We start from the raw sequence: 18,755 nt of genomic DNA on the forward strand, positions 1-18,755 counted from the left end.
GCTGGGCATACACACCAAGGAAACGAGAACTGAGACACGTGTACCCCAAAGTTCACCGCAGCACTGTTTACAACAGCCAGGACATGGAAGCAACCTAGATGCCCATCAGCAGACGAATGGATAAAGAAATTGTAGTACATATATACAATGGAATATTACTCAGCTATAAAAAGGAACACATTTCAGTCAGTTCTGATGAGGTGGATGAAACTGGAGCCTATTATACAGAGTGAAGTCAGTCAGAAAGAGAAACACAAAAACTGTAATATTAACATGTATATATGGAATTTAGAAAGACAGTAACGACAATCCTATAAGCAAGGCAGCAAAAGACACACGGATGTAAAAAACAGACTTTAGGACTATGTGGGAGAAGGCGAGGGGGGATGATTTGAGAGAACAGCATTGAAACATGTACATTACCATATGTGAAACAGATGACCAGTGCAAGCTGGATGCATGAAGCAGGGCACTCAGAGCCGGTGCTCTGGAACAACCCAGAGGGATGGGGTGGGGAGGGAGGCGGGAAGGGGTTCAGGATGGGGGGACACATGTACACCCATGGCTGATTCATGTCAATGTATGGCAAAAAACCATCACAATATTGTAATTATCCTCCAATTAAAATAATTAATTTTAAAAATAAAGGCATATGCTACACACACACAAATACGTACGATAAAGTGATTATACGTAAATAGGTACAGACTAAGTAAATAATATTAATAATGTTACCAATTAATAAGTAATATTTAATACTTAATTTCTGAACAAAGATTAAGGACAAAGCGTCCAACTTGATGAGGAAATGCAAAACTGATTTGTGCATGTGGGAACTCAGCAACACTCCAGAGGGAGAAATAACCATTCCTACCAGTTCCAGAGACACACATAAAGCTGATGGGTTATAAAGATCTGCTCTGTCCCACCTCTGACAGCAGCCTCAGCTCTGCGCCCACTACCATGAATCCCTTGTGAGACTGGATATGATGCAGAAGAATGAAATGGGGAGCAGATGGAAGGAGGGCAATCATCTTTTAGACAAAAGGGATTAAAATATTTTAGCTATCTTAAGAGAAGTTCCACAGAGAAAGTAGCACTTCAGGAACTATTTTTGAATGAAGACAAGACATTATGGTGATGACCAGGGAATTTCCAGAGATTTTTTTTTTTTCTGCTGAAGAGGAAAATGTTGTGCTATACTTATATATCTGTGGTGAGGGCTGGGGGGTGGGGGATGGCTAGAGGGAGGATAAACACTAAGGAAAGGAGGGGGCGGGGACCCGAGGAAGGAAAACAAAGCTAGGATAAGGCAGAAGAGATTAGATCATGCAGGGACAGCAAGAGGCAAAAATAAAATGAAGAGGGATTTCTGCAGATGGGGGTACCAGCCGTATTAGCTTATTCATTTGTACGCCACAGTGCGGTACATGGGTAAAACTGGCGCTTGACACTCTCTGCTTTCCTTCCATCAGGAGATGAACACACAGTGTAAAATGAACCCAAATGCCTTCTACGGCTCAACTATTCACTCATTCAAAGCACTCTCAGGACACTGGAAACACAACAATGATAAAATCAAGAAACTAAGTGTCTACACTCTCGAAGCTTACATTTTACTGGAAGGAGATAGAAATGAGGCTGGTACAGCCCGAAGGAGCAGTGGCAGGGGACGATGCCGGACAGTTGGGGACAATCTGCTGGGTCTTACAGGCCACAGGAATGCTTCCGCTCTGAGTGGGATTCAAGCAGAAGAGTCACAGGATCTGACATTTTAAAAGCACCTACTCTGGTTTCTGCGTTGGCAGGAGGAGGACTAGTTAGGAGGCTACTGCAATAATCTCAATTTATATAGGAGAGGGAGGTGAAATGATGAGAAGCGGTGAGATTCTGAAGGTGAGCCAACAGGATTTTGCTGAAAATTCAGTGCAGATTACACAGGAAGAAAAGTGAAAGTGTTAGTCACTCAGTCAAGCCTGACTCTGTGACCCCTTGGACTGTAGCCAGCCTCCTCTGTCCATGGAATTCTCCAGGCAAGAATACTGGAGTGGTTGCCATTCCCTTCTCCAGAGAAGACGTGAGGATGACTCCAAAGATTCTGGCCCAAAGGAACTGCCATTAACTGAGATGAAGAGGACAGTGGAAAGAGTAGGGCTGACTAGGAAGCCAGATCTGGAGTTTCACTTTAGACACACTAGAGGATCAGATGCTTACTATTCATCCAAGTAGAGATACTGAGTTGGCAATTACATATTTAAGACGAGAACTCAGGGAAGAGGTCTACAAAGGTGATAAAAATTTAGGGATCACCCACACACAGATGAAAGCTGAAGTGGTGAGACCAGACAAATGTCCGAAAAAGAGAACTACTGAGGAATGAGCCCTGTGGCACTCCAGTGACAAAAGACCAGGGAGATAAGAAGGAAGTGCAATGAGGACTGAGGATGAGGGGAAGGAAGGGACAGTGAGGCCCGAGAACTATCAGAACAACAGGGATCTTCCAGAAGCCAAGTAAGGCTAGGTTCAGAGAGAATGGACTTCAACTAGATAAGGAAAGATGGGAAGAAAAACCACAGCTGGAGGTAGCGAATACAGAGAATTCTTCTGGTGAATTTTACTACAAAGGGAGAAAAGAATGAGGCTGCAACTGAAGGATGAATGTCAGATCGTTTATTTTTTAGTGAAGTTAAATATTATTTGCACACTAATGAGGGGGGAAAATGATGCTGGGGAAGGGGGTAACTGCTGGGGTCAAGTCCTTGAATAAGGAGATGGGATCTTCTACAATGAATACACCTACAGATAATCTCCAATGACTTAGCAGTTTCCTTTTCTTCCTGAAATTACATTTCCAGAAAATTTCCTATGTCTGAAAATAGATCTCTCCAACTAAAGCAAACTTTGGCTCACATACGAATGGTTGAATGTGAGACGGGTACCGCTGACACTTCAAAAACAGTGACTACAACAGAAAGTGTCTGAAGGGGAAAGTGTCACTTATTTGAAGAATATACACTATTTTGACAAAACAGATAAACTACTTTTCATCATGTAAGGATCCCTTCTTTCTGTGGGTGTGTACAAACCCTTTAGCTACATTTTATTAATCTACTTCAAGGTCTACCGAAGTGTACCGTTATGCATATCTGAATGAATAGATTTCAGGCAGGCTTGAAGTCTGCTAGAAAAATGGCCCGCCTGAGCAGCTGATCTACAAGTCATCCAATCTTGCCATAAATACAGAGGAATGTGCTGAGGCTGTGAGTAGTTACTCACACTGCTGGGCAGGCAAGGTCACCATTAAAACAGAGAGGAACCCAGAGGCCCCTAGCGAGGTCAACACCATGAGAATGGCTGAGCCTGATGGGATCCAGTTCCTGGATGGCACCGTCATTGGCAACAGGACATCAGTATGAGAACTGAAGACCAGGTTAGCTTGTCCTGCCAACGGGACGAATTCTGCAGAGCCTTCCGCTTTACAGAGCCATTCTCATTTGGTTAAATTCTTCAATCTTTTACTTCCATTAGCAAAACCTGTATCCTTTACCTGTGTCTGTATTATCCTTTCAGCAATCACCATCACCCTTCTGACAATCTTACACATAAACATTTCAGATGATAACGCCTCTTTACCTCAATAAATGTATCTTTTCTCACAACTATTAAAATATGCAGTAAGCACTGCAAACACAGGATTTAACAGATACCACTGTTAAGGACAAAATTAAATTTAAAAAAACAAAATCCGTTTAAAGTGGTTTTAAGGAAAAATATTAAGTAAACAGTACAATTGCTACGCAGATGCGGCAGAAACCATGATGGTGGTCAATGAAAGCTTGAAATGTGACAGTGGTAAGGAAACCAAAAATCACTGATGTGGTGAAGAGAGACTAAAAATCATGCATATCTTAACATCACTTGATCCTTAAGTTCTAAGAAGCCTGTGCCACAGTCTTCCTCTGTCCTGTCCAAAGAAACAGAGAACCTCTCAAAGCACCGAAACCAGTGAATGCATCATGCAGCGGCCCGGCAGCCAAGACAAGGCCAAAAACAAAGCCCCGTGCAGCTGGCAGGAGGTAAGTGGAGAGAGCCGCTGGGTGACACTCCTGAAGGGAAAGGCAGCCCCCAGCGAGGCGACACTCCTGAAGGGAAAGGCAGCCCCCAGCGAGGCAATCCTGGGGGAGAGGGTGTGTGAAAGGCTGTGGAGCTTCCAAACGCTCATCATTTCCAACACAGGTTTCAAGGAATGAGAACCCAAGCTCAGGGCCGGGAATCTGAGCTCTCCTCCCACAAGGGGAGAGCAGAGAAGAGGAAAATAAGGCAAGCAGGGCCCAGTGCGGACTACTTGGCATCTGGATGGCTGGAAAAGTGGACATGAGGAGAGAAGTCCCTGAATCAAATAGAAGGGACTCTGCTCTCCCCGTAACCATGGCATCGAAGGAAATGTTGATCCTCCAATATGCAGAAAATAAGGACAGGCCAGCAAAAAAAAGGAAAGTGACTTCAAGAACCAGACACACAGAAAGCCAGCCTTAAAATAGGAAGAATGTAAGAGGAATATGAGTCAGACCTGTGACAAGTTAAATTAAGTAAAAAAGCTCCAATTCCTTTAATCTGCAGACAGCTTACATCCCAAGGCTCCTTCATGAAGCAGTGACGTGAAAAAGATTGGCCACATGTCTATGGCGCAGCGTGTGTGACCCATGAGGCTCTGAGGGAGGCCACAGACAAGAGCAAAGTCCCGGGAACCCACGAGGCTCTGGAGAGAAGGCGCCCATGAGGCCGGCCACCACAAAAAGCTTCCCAAGTCATCGATGGGAACCATCCACAAAGTCTCTGCTTCAAAAGACGCCTTTTGCCCCATACTTGATACAGAGATTCCTGGGCAGTGGAAGTATCTCCAGGACTTCCAGACAGATGTCCAGGGCCATTTAATTTTCTTTTTTACATTTATTAATATTTAAGTCTCATAAATCAAAAGGACCACAGTGGACTATGTCCCAATTTCTTTGTCAAACAGGACCACTCATCTGCGAATAGCTTTTGGGCATACAAAACCACCAAATTATCTACAATGGCATAGCTTTCCCCAGCTTCTGCAGTTTCATAATTTATTGTACATGATATCAGACTGCTATGATTACTGATAAACACAAGTCGATATTATGTTTAAAATCCCGTGTTTTGAGCTCAAGGAAAACACTTCCACTTTACAAAGGAAGAGAAGTTTAACACTTCTCCACAAAGCATTCTGAAAGTTTTACTTCCCCCTACCCCTAAAATAAAAATTGGATATGTCATTGTGTTTCCTCTAACAATGATTTTTTGATGTATTAGAATTATCAAATGAATGCAACTTACAGCCATGATAAAAAAGTATCTTACATTTGCATAGTTAGTATGTTTATTAAACTTGTATTTCACTTCAAGTGCTCCTTACCCTTTCTGTCTTTAATCAAAAGTCTCTTTAGAAAATAAATTTTAAATAGGGTTACAGCTTTAAAAAAGTGGGCTTCCCTGGTAGCTCAGCTGGTAAAGAATCTGCCTGCAATGCAGAAGACCCCAGTTCGATTCCTGGGTTGGGAAGAGCCCCTGAAGGGATAGGCTACCCACTGCAGTATTCTGGCCTAAAGAATTCCATGGACTGTATAGTCCATGGGGTCACAAAGAGTCAGACACAACTGAGCGACTTTCACAGCTAAAAACAATTTCAGAATGTATAATGCTAGGAACTTAAGAATGTACCTAAATGCTTATCAAGAATAAAGATAAACACAAAAATATATACATATACATCGCAGCACTGTTAAGTACTAAAAAAAAAAAGAGAGCGAGAGAGAGAAACCAGCTGAAGAATTCATCAACAGAGAACCAGGTAAATTATGGTAAATCCACAGAATGGAATTCTATGCAGCCATTAAAAAGCATGAGATATCTGTATATGCTGATGTGAAAAGCTCTCCTAGACCACTGGAATATTATTAAAAATTAAGAAGAACAAGGTACAAAACCATGTATACCATATGACCCCTTCCATCTGGATAGAAATTCAAAATTGTAAATGGTATTTCCCACTGGGGAAAGGGGACTGTAGGAAGGAGACAAGAAACTTCCACTTTTCATTTTTTTATCTTTCTATATTGCTTGAATTGCTTACCAGATTTTGGAGGTTTTTTGTTTTTTAGTTACAAGTTATGTGGTCAAAGGAGACATGGACCTTTTTTAAGAGTCATCATTTTACTTCACATTGCTCAAAACTAATACATATTATACACTGATTTTTTTCCTTTAATAACCAATAGAAGATGCTAATGAGCCAATTAATTTCAAAACTAGTGATTAAGGGAAAAAATCAAGCATTTAAATCTGCCTCTCCTATATAAACAGTACCACTAGGTAACTAAAGGAGTAGACAAAAGGAAGTTTTTCATTATAAAAGTACTCCAGCTAATAAATGAAGAAGAAATTTTATAATTAAAATATCATTTTGAAACTGCTAATGAACAAATGAATGGATACTGGCATTGACCAATGGCAGCAAACATAACAAAAATAGAAACAACCAGACATTTCATGCCTCCTGATAGAAGACTATATCATCCATTCATAAAATACTCTTGTGGGGAAAAAATACCTGAAACCAGATCAAGATCTTCTAGCTCCAACTATCAATTTACAGGGAAGAGAGGAACATGTTGAGAGATACTACAGGGATGTAATAAGCAAAACCCAGAAAGTGGATAAACAACCACTTTCTGCAAGAAATAAATAGCAAAGGAAAAAAGAGAAACATGAGCAAAACCGACAAATCAGGGTTTTCCAACAGCAGGACTATTGACATTTAGGACTAGCTAACTCCGTGGATCACAATAAACTGTGGAAAATTCTGAAAGAGATGGGAATACCAGACCACCTGACCTGCCTCTTGAGAAACCTATATGCGGGTCAGGAAGCAACAGTTAAAACTGGACATGGAACAACAGACTGGTTCCAAATAGGAAAAGGAGTACATCAAGGCTGTATATTGTCACCCTGCTCATTTAACTTCTATGCAGAGTACATCATGAGAAACGCTGGGCTGGAAGAAGCACAAGCTGGAATCAAGATTGCCAGGAGAAATATCAATAACCTCAGATATGCAGATGATACCACCCTTATGGCAGAAAGTGAAGAGGAACTAAAAAGCCTCTTGTTGAGAGTGAAAGAGGAGAGTGAAAAAGCTGGCTTAAAGCTCAACATTCAGAAAACGAAGATCATGGCACCTGGTCCCATCACTTCATGGGAAATAGATGGGGAAACAGTGGAAACAGTGGCAGATTTTATTTTGGGGGGCTTCAAAATCACTGCAGATGGTGACTGCAGCCATGAAATTAAAAGACGCTTACTCCTTGGAAGGAAAGTTATGACCAACCTAGATAGCATATTGAAAAGCAGAGACATTACTTTGCCAACAAAGGTCCGTCTACTCAAGGCTCTGGTTTTTCCAGTCATCATGTATGGATGTGAGAGTTGGACTGTGAAGAAAGCTGAGAGCCGAGGAATTGATGCTTTTGAACTGTGGTGATGGAGAAGACTCTTGAGAGTCCCTTGAACTGCAAGGATATCCAATCAGTCCATTCTAAAGGAGATCAGCCCTGGGTGTTCTTTGGAAGGAATGATGTTAAAGCTGAAACTCCAGTACTATGGCCACCTCATGGGAAGAGTTGACTCATTGGAAAAGACCCTGAGGCTGGGAGGGATTGGGGGCAGGAGGAGAAGGGGACGACAGAGGATGAGATGGCTGGATGGTATCATTGACTCAATGGACATGAGTTTGAATGAACTCCAGGAGATGGTGATGGACAGGGAGGCCTGGCGTGCTATGATTTATGGGGTCGCAAAGAGTCAGACACGACTGAGCGACTGAACTGAACTGAACTGAACTCTTCCTTACGGGGCTGCTCTGTGCATGATGTTCAGCAGCATACCTGCCCTCTCCTATGACATGCTTGGAACAACTCCACCCACCCCCTGCCAAAATAACAAACATCTCCAGACACTGCCTCGTGTCCCTTGGGAGGCAGCATCCCATCCAGCTGAGAACCAATGATACAACTAATCAAATGTATGGACCTTACTTGGACCTTGACACAAACTATTAATATAGTACTAAGATTTACCATTTATTGTAGTTTTTCTTAGAAGAGGCCTTATCTTAAGAGATATACATGCTAAAATAGTCACAGATATAATGATACACCCCAAGTTGACTTAAAAATAACACCAAGTGCAAGGGAAATAAGGGCAGGGGTAAATGAAACAAGATTGGTCATGAATGCATTGTTAATCACTAAAGTGGAGTGGATGGACGTGGGTTTGAGTGAACTACGGGAGTTGGTGATGGACAGGGAGGCCTGGCGTGCTGCGATTCATGGGGTCACAAAGAGTCGGACATGACTGAGCGACTGAACTGGACTGAAAGTGGAGTGATGGTATCTGGAAGCCCATTATACTGTTCTGTTTATTTCTGTTTATGTCTGAAATTTCCTTAAAAAAAAAAAAAATTAAAATCAAAGCCAAGAACATCGTGGTGGCTAGCAACATGCAACTGAATGACAAACCAACACACTGAAAGAATCTTAACATTCAACTGGTTTCCATAAACCGTGCTTGAGGCTCTCAGAATATATAAACAGATGATTCTTAAAAAAAAAAAAAAAAAAAAAGGAAAAAGAAAATGGCCCTGAGTCCCATGAAAAACTGTTCAAATTCATCTGTAATTTTTAGAGATATACAAATAAAAACATGAATACCATTTTTCACCTCTTAGATTGGCAAAGATTAAAAATATGACAATAGGTCCGGATGCCAAGAATGTGGAGAAAGTGGAACTCTCCTACACTGATGGTGGGAACAAAAACTAGTCCAACCATTCAGGAGAGGACTCTGGTGAACCTGACAAAACAATGCACTCATCGTTGACCAAGTAAAATTCTACTTCTAGGATCTAACCTGCGATCTAACCTGGAGATACACTTCCATTAAAACGAAAATATATATGCACACTGTTACTCATTACTGTAATCATAAAGACCGCCTAGATGCCCACACACAAGAAAATGGAAAAACAGATCAGGGTGTATCCACACAGAGGAGTACCATACAGCTGCTAAAAGGAATAAAGAAGAGCTCCACAAAGTGACATGAGTGATTTCCAGTATACACTGTCCAAGAAAAAAAAAAAAAGCAAAGAGTATTTATTGAATGATACACTTTGTGTAAAAAGAAAAAGCAGATGTGAGAAAATACACATGGATCTGCTTGTTTTGTGAGAAAACAAAAGACTTCACACCGAAAGAGACTGATTATTCATGGGGACAGGGGAGATGGGGGATGGGGAGGGGCAGGAGGAGTGAAGGGGGCATTGACATTTCTGAGTATACCTTTTCAAATAACTTCTGGCTTCTTAGAACCACAGTCTGTTTCACATTCTCAAAATACAAACCAACAATTAAAACCAACCAGGACAGAGGAGGAATCCAGAATGCAATATAACAGTAACAAATAAACCTAAGTGAAAGTCGCTCGGCTCAGCCATGTCAACTCCTTGCAACTGCATGGACTATAAAGTCCATGGAATTCTCCAGGCTAGAAAACTGGAGTGGGTAGCCTTTCCCTTCTCCAGGGGATCTTCCCAACCTAAGGACTGAACCCAGGTCTCCCGCATTGCAGGCAGATTCTTCACCAGCTGAGCCACAAGGGAAGCCGGACAAATAAACCTAACCATGTTACAAATAAATAACACACTAAAGTAGAAGAAAAGAACTAAGGTAACTTTGGAAAACAGTCTTCTGCCTAGATATAAGGCTATAAAAAGCTAAAGACAAAAAAAAAAAAAAAAAAACCCACTACACAGATACTAGAATCTACTTAGCAAATTGCATTTCTCAGAAGTGTATAGGTTAGCAATTTGAGAACTATTTTATGTACTTTATGTATACACTAGGATTGAAGAAGTAAGTAAATTATATATTGTAGATAATGAGAGCTGCATCTCTGTTAGTCAACAAAGTTATAAGTAAGGAAAGGGGAAGGTTAAAATGAACTCTGTGATGTTCGATTAGAATCAAAGGTATTATAAAATTTTAGAGTCTTAATACAGATAGACAGACGCAAACACACATATGTGTGTGCGTGTGTGTGACTGGAGTATTTCCGAGCTCTGTCCACTCTGAAGGCCTGGAAGTAATGAGTCCACCAAGTGCCAGACCTTGGTTTCTAACAACCATTCTCCAATAAAAGGAACCAGGGCTCACACAAATACCTACAAAAATCAGATAAGTTACCACTAACTCACACTGTAATTAGTATTAATATAAAAGTAAGTAAGCAATCACTACAACAATAAAATGTAACTTCCAAAAAGAATTAGACACACTTGGTAGCAAGGGCAACATCAGAACTGACCTACTGCTCAAAAGCTGTGCAAATTATTGTGGTGTTTCAACTGCTCAAACCAGCCAAAGCTCGCTTTATAATCAAATTCCTTTACACCTGTTCTATTCTTATTCTTGAGCTCCACCACATCAGATCATCAAATATAAAGGCACTCTTCCCCTTGGTGATCAGTAAACTCAATTTCATGCCTAAGAACACGAGATATGAGAGCAAACCAAGCAGAAATCTGCCCCCAAACTAACGGTTTAAAATTGTTTAAAGCTTCATGGAAGAACTATATGTTAGTGTCACTAAGCATTGTATGACTCCATTTCACAACATATTTTCGTTCAAAAAGCAACACTGAGCGTGTATGCATAATTACTATTGTAAGTGAAACATATGAAGAAAATACTCATATATTTTCTTCATATTTTCTTCTACAATAAACTGTCGAAACAAAACAAAAAAAAAGTTGACAAATTCAATAAATAGACTTTTTGTCTCTTACAGGGAGATGATACATGTTCACGTAGTATGTTTTTAATACTAAAAGACTTGATCATTAAGCAGAAATGTATATAAAACCAATTTTAAAAGTAATTTCCAACCTTGACATTAAGAAAAATCAAAATACACTCCAATAAGAAGTCCATTATAAGAAGGATGAAATAGAATTAATTATAAAAATTTTCAAGTAACTGTTTTATTCCCAAGGCAGTTACGATTACTTTAAACCTATTTATGCCACAGAAATTAATTGCAATAAAGAACAATAAGGAAGATGTTTACAGATATATTTCTATGGAACCATGTCACATCTGTTTACCTACGCCACCACCCCAGCACACCCGCCACCCCAGGACAGAGGCAGAGTTCAGACCTCGCTCTATGACCTCCTAGCTCTGCAACCCTGGGGAAGTTACTGACATCTCAACCCTCAGACTCCTCATCTGTAAAATGGAGATAACGACAACACTTATCCAGCAAGGTTACAGTGAGAATTAGATGAGTTAGTTAACAGAGCTCACGCAGTTAGAACAGCGCCTAGCACTGGTGAAGCATTCAGTTCAAGTGTTTGAGTAAGTTCCCAGGACTCCACAGTGAGTAGCTGGGAAACTCCTTCCTATCCAACAGCACTATTCTTGGTAGCATGCTTCTATCCCTACAAACCAGGCTCTTCATTCATTCAAACTTCAGGAATAAAAATTAATATAGGACCTGTGTAAATTACCAAAACCCACTCAAACATCCTAAATCATCTCTCACCCGGACTATCACAATGGCTTTCTTACTCGTCTGCCTGTCCCCTTTACCTCCCCTCTCTCCAGTCTTTTCTCCATGTAGCAGCCAGAGTGAATCTTTTAAAGGTTAAGGCAAATGGTTTATTCCTCCACTCAAAATATTTGACTATTTGCTCCGAGTGAAATCCAACATTTTTTAGCATTCCAATGTCTTTCTCAAAACCTTCCATAATCACACCATATGAATGCAGACTTATACTACTCCCAGTCCTTTCTCTAACTCAATTTTTCTTCACAGCACTAAACACTCTTTTGTCCTGTGTATCTGTTCATCTGTCCCACCTCCCCACCACTCCTGTGCATGTGTGCCCAGTTGTATCTGACTCTCTGCAACCCCACAGACGGTAGCCCACCAGGTTCCTCTGTTCATGGGATTTCCCAGGCTAGAATATTGGAGCAGGTTGCCATTTCCATAGAATATGTTACAGGACACCAAGGACTTTGCTTTACTCACCACTATATTTCTAGCACCAAGAACAGCGCCAGGCATACTGCAAATTGGGCCAAAGCCAACAGCATACTTGATAAAACCCAAGAGGCAATCCCTCGTGTCAGGAACAAGAAATGAAATAAAATCACAAAATACTATGTGTTGGCTATTTATGCCCCAGAAAATAATTGCAATAAAGAAAAATAAGGAAGATGTTTACAGATATATTTCTATGGAACCATGTCACATCTGTTTACCTACACCACCACCCCAGCACACCCGCCACCCCAGGACAGAGGCAGAGTTCAGACCTCGCTCTATGACCTTCTAGCTCTGCAACCCTGGGGAAGTTACTGACCTCTCAACCCTCAGACTCCTCATGTGTAAAATGGAGATAATAACAACACTTATCCAGCAAGGTTACAATGAGAATTAGATGCAAAGTGGCAAATTTTTATTTTTTTATACTTTTCATTTTAATATTTGAAGTGTAATTAAGTTTTAAAAAAATCTTCAACGTGCATGCAGATCAGTGAACTTTTCCACCTGTATACACCTATGACCAAGATACAGAACATTTCCTGCACCTCCAAAGCTCCCTTCCGCCTCCTCTCAGGAAACACGCCTGGAGAGGTAAGTACCAGTCTGACTTCTATCACCCAATTATGCCTGCACTTGAACTTCACAGAAGTAGAATCAAACCTGTCTTCCTTTGTTCAACTTTATATCCATGGGATCCACCCATCGTTGCACACATCAGGAGTACAATCCTTCTTTAAGGCTAAGTAGCATTCAATTTTATGAGTATGCCACAATTTATACAATCAAGTATTGATGATATTTAAGCTGTTCCCATTTGGGGATAATAGGAACAGTGCTGCCATGAATGGTTTTCTGGGTTCATGGGTATGTCATTTGGTGGAAATATTCCATTATCTGCAGAATGCAACATTTCTGTTTGAGGATTTTTTGCGGGAGGGGGTGGTAATGGTTAATAATAATAATACCTTAGTGAGAATCCAGGAAAAGTGGGCAGTGAGTAAGAGTATAAACTGAAATAACCTTTCTGGAAGACAATCTGGCAATAGGCACAAGAAGCCTAAAAATATCTATGCCCTGTGTCTAATCATGCTACTTCAAGGAAATTTCTTATTGAATATTTACATGGTCCAGATCGTCTTCTAAGTGTTTTACATGTGTTAACTCATTTGACTTATTCTAAGGAAATGATTAGAAATGTTCACAATTGGTTTGTTTAGAAGACGGTCAACCATCCATCATTAAGAAATACAAGAAGTCGTAAACAAAGTAAAAAACTAACAAGAGAGGAATGATTTTGAAATGCATTGTACTTCCATGAAATTAACCTCTGTGCAGCCACTGAAAATGTTTTTCAAGAACATTAAAGATATAGGAAAAAGTAAACATTGATAAATGATAGGAAACAGTAGAATGCATAATATAAATTCCCAGTTTTATTTTTTTCAAGTTTTATTTTTTCAAGTACATACCTATAACTTAAATGTTAAAATGAATATGTGACAAACAAGACTAGTAAATAAAGGTATTTACATTATAACAGGGAGAGAAAAGACATTATAATACAACTGAATTAGGGCAATGATGCAATTCTGCATAAGTGAAAAGTGAAGTCATTCAGTCGTGTCCAACTCTTCGCGACCCCATGGACTGTAGCCTACCAGGTTCCTCCGTCCATGGGATTTTCCAGGCAAGAATACTGGAGTGGATTGCCATTTCCTCAATTCTGCATAGGATGATATTAAAGCACTATGGAAAGACATCTAGCCTAGAGATTAGGGGGAAGGGCATTGTCAAGAGAGTTCTCCATTGTCTTACTTCCACTAAGGACTCAGAGAAAGAACTCCATCTCCAGGTTGGAAGGAACCTGCCCAGGAAAGTCCTGTTAATTCCTCAGCTCACCACCCCCAGGGTATCAATTATTGGTTGTACCCTGGACCCATATTCTTTTCCTCCCTGGACCCATATTCTTTTTCCCTCTTACTTACGGAAAAGGCTTAGGTAGACTTGAGGAACAGGAATTCCTAAACACTAAGGATGCAATCAAAGTTCAAAAGCCCCAAACCTGGAGGAAGCTGGTTCCATCTGACCTCATGCCTGACTAAAAAGCCTCAAGGAAGGTCTTCCCAGTCAGGATAATTTAGGGCAAAACCTTTTTTGGATTTTCAGATGCCAGGAACTCCGGACAGAGTAAACCCAAATTTATACCAAAATTCAATGACTCCTTGAGATTAAAAATTTTTTTTCTACTTGAAAAAATAAAAGTATCAAGAAGTTTTCCAGGTAGAGATAATCCTCTGTATCCATTCTCCTATGTTTTCTTTCTCTTCTGCAGACGGACCATCCCTGGAAACCAAAGGAAAGTTGAGCATGGGGATTAAAGATAGGAGTTGGACTGTGAAGAAGGCTGAGCACAGAAGAATTGATGCTTTTGAACTGTGGTGTTGGAGAAGACTCTCGAGAGTCCCTTGGACTGCAAGGAGATCCAACCAGTCCATTCTGAAGGAGATCAGCCCTGGGATTTCTTTGGAAGGAATGATGCTAAAGCTGAAACTCCAGTACTTTGGCCACCTCATGCGAAGAGTTGACTCATTGGAAAAGACACTGATGCTGGGAGGGATTGGGGGCAGGAGAAGAAGGGGACGACAGAGGATGAGATGGCTGGATGGCATCACTGACTCGATGGACGTGAGTCTCAGTGAACTCCGGGGGTTGGTGATGGACAGGGAGGCCTGGTGTGCTGCGATTCATGGGGTCGCAAAGAGTCGGACACGACTGAGCAACTGATCTGATCTGAAGCTTAGCTGCTCAGTCGTGTTCCACTCTTGCAACCCCATGGACTGTAGCCCACGAGGCTCCTCTGTCCATGGGATTCTCCAGGCAAGACTACTGGAGTGGGTTGCCATTTCCTTCTCCGGGATTAAAGATACACCATGGTATTTTAGGGGCGAATTCTCACATAAGCAAATGACATCTGTTTAATAATACATAAGAACATTTTGCTGTGTTCAATAAACCATTCACTTGTGGTACAATAAACAGAGTAAATACTGATTACAAGAAAAACATATGGACCCCAAATTACCAATATTTCATTGAGTTAAACGTGTTAATGAGATACTGCTTTTGCACCGTAGGGCATTATGTATCACTAAATTTTCTAACTTTTGACATCTGAATCACATTAAGTTCTCAAGGATTGCTGGTCAAAAAAGCCCTGGGTTCAAAAAAAAACATTTTTCAAAGTCATCTCCACAAATACAAAATCACACAAATTCATGTGACAAAGCAGCCCACACCCCTGCTCTCCCTCCTTCATACACGCCCTCTGTTTTCCCTTCAACCTTTTCTGTTTACAAATTTAATACTTAAATGTATTAACAAGAGTCCTCATAAACTACCTGCAGCTTTTCATGGTTATAGTGTTACTTAAGATAAATAAAATTCCAGTCTAAAATTTATTAACCTATCAAGCCTCTACATTGTACAATGGGATAAATTTCTTATGCAGCTAAAACAGTTCTTTGAAAAAATAAGTATTTGCATAATCACCAGGGATTCGGGATTTATTCTGCACGGAACCTAGATTTCTGGATCATCTCTATTCTGGTTGCGTACGATGGGAAAAGAGGATATAGAGAGAGAACTGGCAAGACTTGTATCTTCCTATTTCAGTTTTACGTACAACCAAAATATAGGAAAAGCATCGGTTCCAAGTAACGAAAAAGAACTTTAGAGAATTTGTTTTTAACTACAAGCGGCACGCTGTAATAACACTCCCAGCATATACCAGACTGTGAAAAGAGGATCTGCTATACAAAGCAAGGACGCTGTCTTACTTTTACGTTGACAATTTGTTGGTTTTACTCTCCTTCTGTTGTTGCTGTCAGAATTAGGCAACCTGAAAACGGATCGAGTAAAACTAGCTGTACTTGAAAATTAAGTAAAACTAACTGTACCTAGCGCTCAACACTGACAGGAACGCTGTAAGTGAACTGGTTTTCTCTCCCAGGGCCAGTAGAGGGAGACTAAGACATCTGGCCTGGTCGTGTAGTGTTTCTGCAAAATTGGGGAGGGGGGGTAGTGGAGGCTGTATTTAAATGTCCTGCTGTCAATCAAAGGACACTTCCTACAATCACAGTCACCATATCTGCTATTACCCGCGAGCGTACTCTCGCCTAGAAACACCCCGAAACGGGGCTCGGGAAACCTGCTTCACCTAAAAGTGACCGCAGGCCTTGCCACAACACCCAAATAAGGACTTGGGGAGCCCAACCTCAACTAGTTTCTTTGTTTAAATGCCTGCGAATCCCTCCCACGCCGGAGTCAAGAGGCTGTGGCGCCGCCCTTTATTAGCCTCACACTTTGATTACAAAACACACGAGTCGGCGGCTCGGCGGCGGGGGCGGCCCGAGCTCTCACAAACGTCAAACCCGAGACACAGGCGGCGGCCGAGGCAGAGGGCGACGCTCGCCGCCCCCGCCACCCGCCCCGAAGTCCCCACCGGCCGGGCAAAGTTCGCCCGCCCCAGGCCCCCCGGGCGCTGGCCCCTCGGTCGCCGTCCCCTCGGGCGACTGGGGACATTTCACTCTTTGTAACAAAGTTTGAGCCGCGGCGCAGGGGCGGCCGCGGGGGGTTGGGGGTACGAGGCTGTCCCTTCGGGCCCCGCTGCCCACTCCATCCGCTCCACCCCCGCCGGGACGGGCTGAGCCGCTCTGGCGGCTGGGGGCCGAGACCCGAGCCGCCCCGCCGTTCCGCCCGGGACCCCCGGCCCGAACTTCCGACTGGCATCTCTCTCGAGTCCCCGCAAGTGCCTTCTCATCTGTTGCTCTGTTTACTCCGCTGGAGCCCCGCCGGGCCGGCGCTGCCGACGCCCCCGTCCCAGCGCCCCACGGCCGAGGAAGTTTGATAAAAAGCCCGGGGAAGGGGGCGCGACCGCGACCCGAGGGCGGGAGGGCGGCGGAGGCTAGAAGGGCAATTTCTGGAGACCCCCAGGCCGGGGCCGGCCGCTCGCCGCCCGGAAGGAAGGAGCGGCGGCCGGTCGGGCAGGGCGGCCGGCCGGGTGGCGACTCCGAGCCGGGAGTCCCGGCCGGGCGGGGCGGCGGCCGGGCTGCGGGCGCGGCGGGCCCGGCCGGGCCGGCGCTCCGCCCGCCGCCTCCGCTGGCGCCTGCCCCGGCCGCGTCCCCTCGCCCCGGTACCCCCCCTGCCAACTTCTCAGCCGGTCCCCTTTGTTCCCGTTTGTTGTGGCGACTCTTCGGCCGGCCGGGCGATCCCACCAGCCCCCTCTAAGCCCGCCGGGCGCCCGGCGAGCCCGGGGCCCCGCGCGCCCCGCTGCCCGGGCCGGGGGGCTCGGCACCCGGGCCCCTCGGCGCTCGGTGCGGTGCGGCGGCCGGGCGGCCGGCGGCGCGAGCGGCCGGCGCGGCGACGGCGGCGGTTGGCCGGTGGCCGGCGGCGGCGGCGGCGGCGGCGGGGCTGGAGGGGGTTTATTTACCTGCCGTGGAACCAGTCCTTGCAGATATCGCACTCGATCATGAAGCGGTTCACGTCGTACGGCTGCCGGCACACACAGTACACCGGCGGGGGCGGCGGGGCTGCCGAGGCCCGGCCCGGAGCCGCCACCGACACGGCTGCCGCGGCAGCTCCAGCTGCTGCTCCCGCGGCCACCGCCGCCGCCGCTCCGGCCATCTTTAAAAAACACACACACACACACACGCTCGCTCGCTGCTCCGCTTGCAGACAGGAGCGAGCGCAGCCGCCAGCCAGCGCCGCCTCCTGCAGCAGCCGGAGCAGCAGCCGCGGCGGCGGCGGCGGCGGCGGCGGCGTCTCAGTGCGCGCGCGCGAGGCCGCAGCCGGGCCCGGAGGGGGCGGGCGGCGGGCGGCGGCGCGCGCACGCCGCGCGGGGACCGAGCCCGGCTCCTTCCGGCGCTCCGCGCGGGGCCGCGCGTGTCGCGCACGTCGTTCTGCCGCCCGGCCCGCGCGCCCGCTCCGCTCGCGTCGGCCGGGCGGAGGGAGACTGGCTGAAGGGCACGCGGGGCGGGGGAGGCGGAGGGAAGCAGAGGCTCCCTGAGGACACGCGCGGCCCCGGGAGGAGGGCGGCGGGTGCGTGCGAACGGCCGGCTCCGGCATTTCTGAGTGACCGCCGAGGCCAGGGAAGTTCCTGCGCAATGGAAAGCGGCGCGCTACGTCTGTGCCATGGACCCTGGACCCGAGGAAATTAAAGCCCCTCCGGGGCCACCTCCCGACCTCTGGAGTATCTTAAATCAATTAACCTCCGCGGGTCCGAGCCGAGGGTTAACAGCACAACGGTCTGCTTAAGTCCTGCTGAGGGGCAGGAGTGTGCTGGGGAGTCATTCAAACTTCCAAAAACGTCCCACCCGAATTCCCACCGACCAGCCAGGAAGGTAGTGTTGATGGAGCCACTAGTAGGTGAAGGAGGTTGTTCCCAAGAGGAATTCATCTAATGTCTGGGAGCCCAGAGGACCCAGTCTTGAAATGTGGTGGGTGGAGAGAGGACCGGAGAGGAAGCTGGAGTGCTTATAAACAACACGACTTGGATGCGAATACTT

The 18,755-nt window shown here is 44.7% G+C and overlaps 1 protein-coding gene across 1 annotated transcript in view; it reads right to left on the reverse strand.

The window, feature by feature from the left end:
• KDM7A (lysine demethylase 7A) overlaps positions 1-17,991 on the reverse strand; it is a 74,012-nt gene extending 56,021 nt beyond the window's left edge. Inside the window, exon 1 of the mRNA XM_055591078.1 lies at positions 17,681-17,991. Within this exon, the coding sequence (XP_055447053.1) occupies positions 17,681-17,874 (194 nt within the window). The 5' untranslated portion in view covers positions 17,875-17,991. The remainder of the gene's footprint in view (positions 1-17,680) is intronic.
• Positions 17,992-18,755: the final 764 nt, after the last annotated feature.

The sequence above is a fragment of the Bubalus kerabau genome, chromosome 8 (assembly GCF_029407905.1).
Source record: "Bubalus kerabau isolate K-KA32 ecotype Philippines breed swamp buffalo chromosome 8, PCC_UOA_SB_1v2, whole genome shotgun sequence".
Classification (NCBI taxonomy): domain Eukaryota; kingdom Metazoa; phylum Chordata; class Mammalia; order Artiodactyla; family Bovidae; genus Bubalus; species Bubalus kerabau.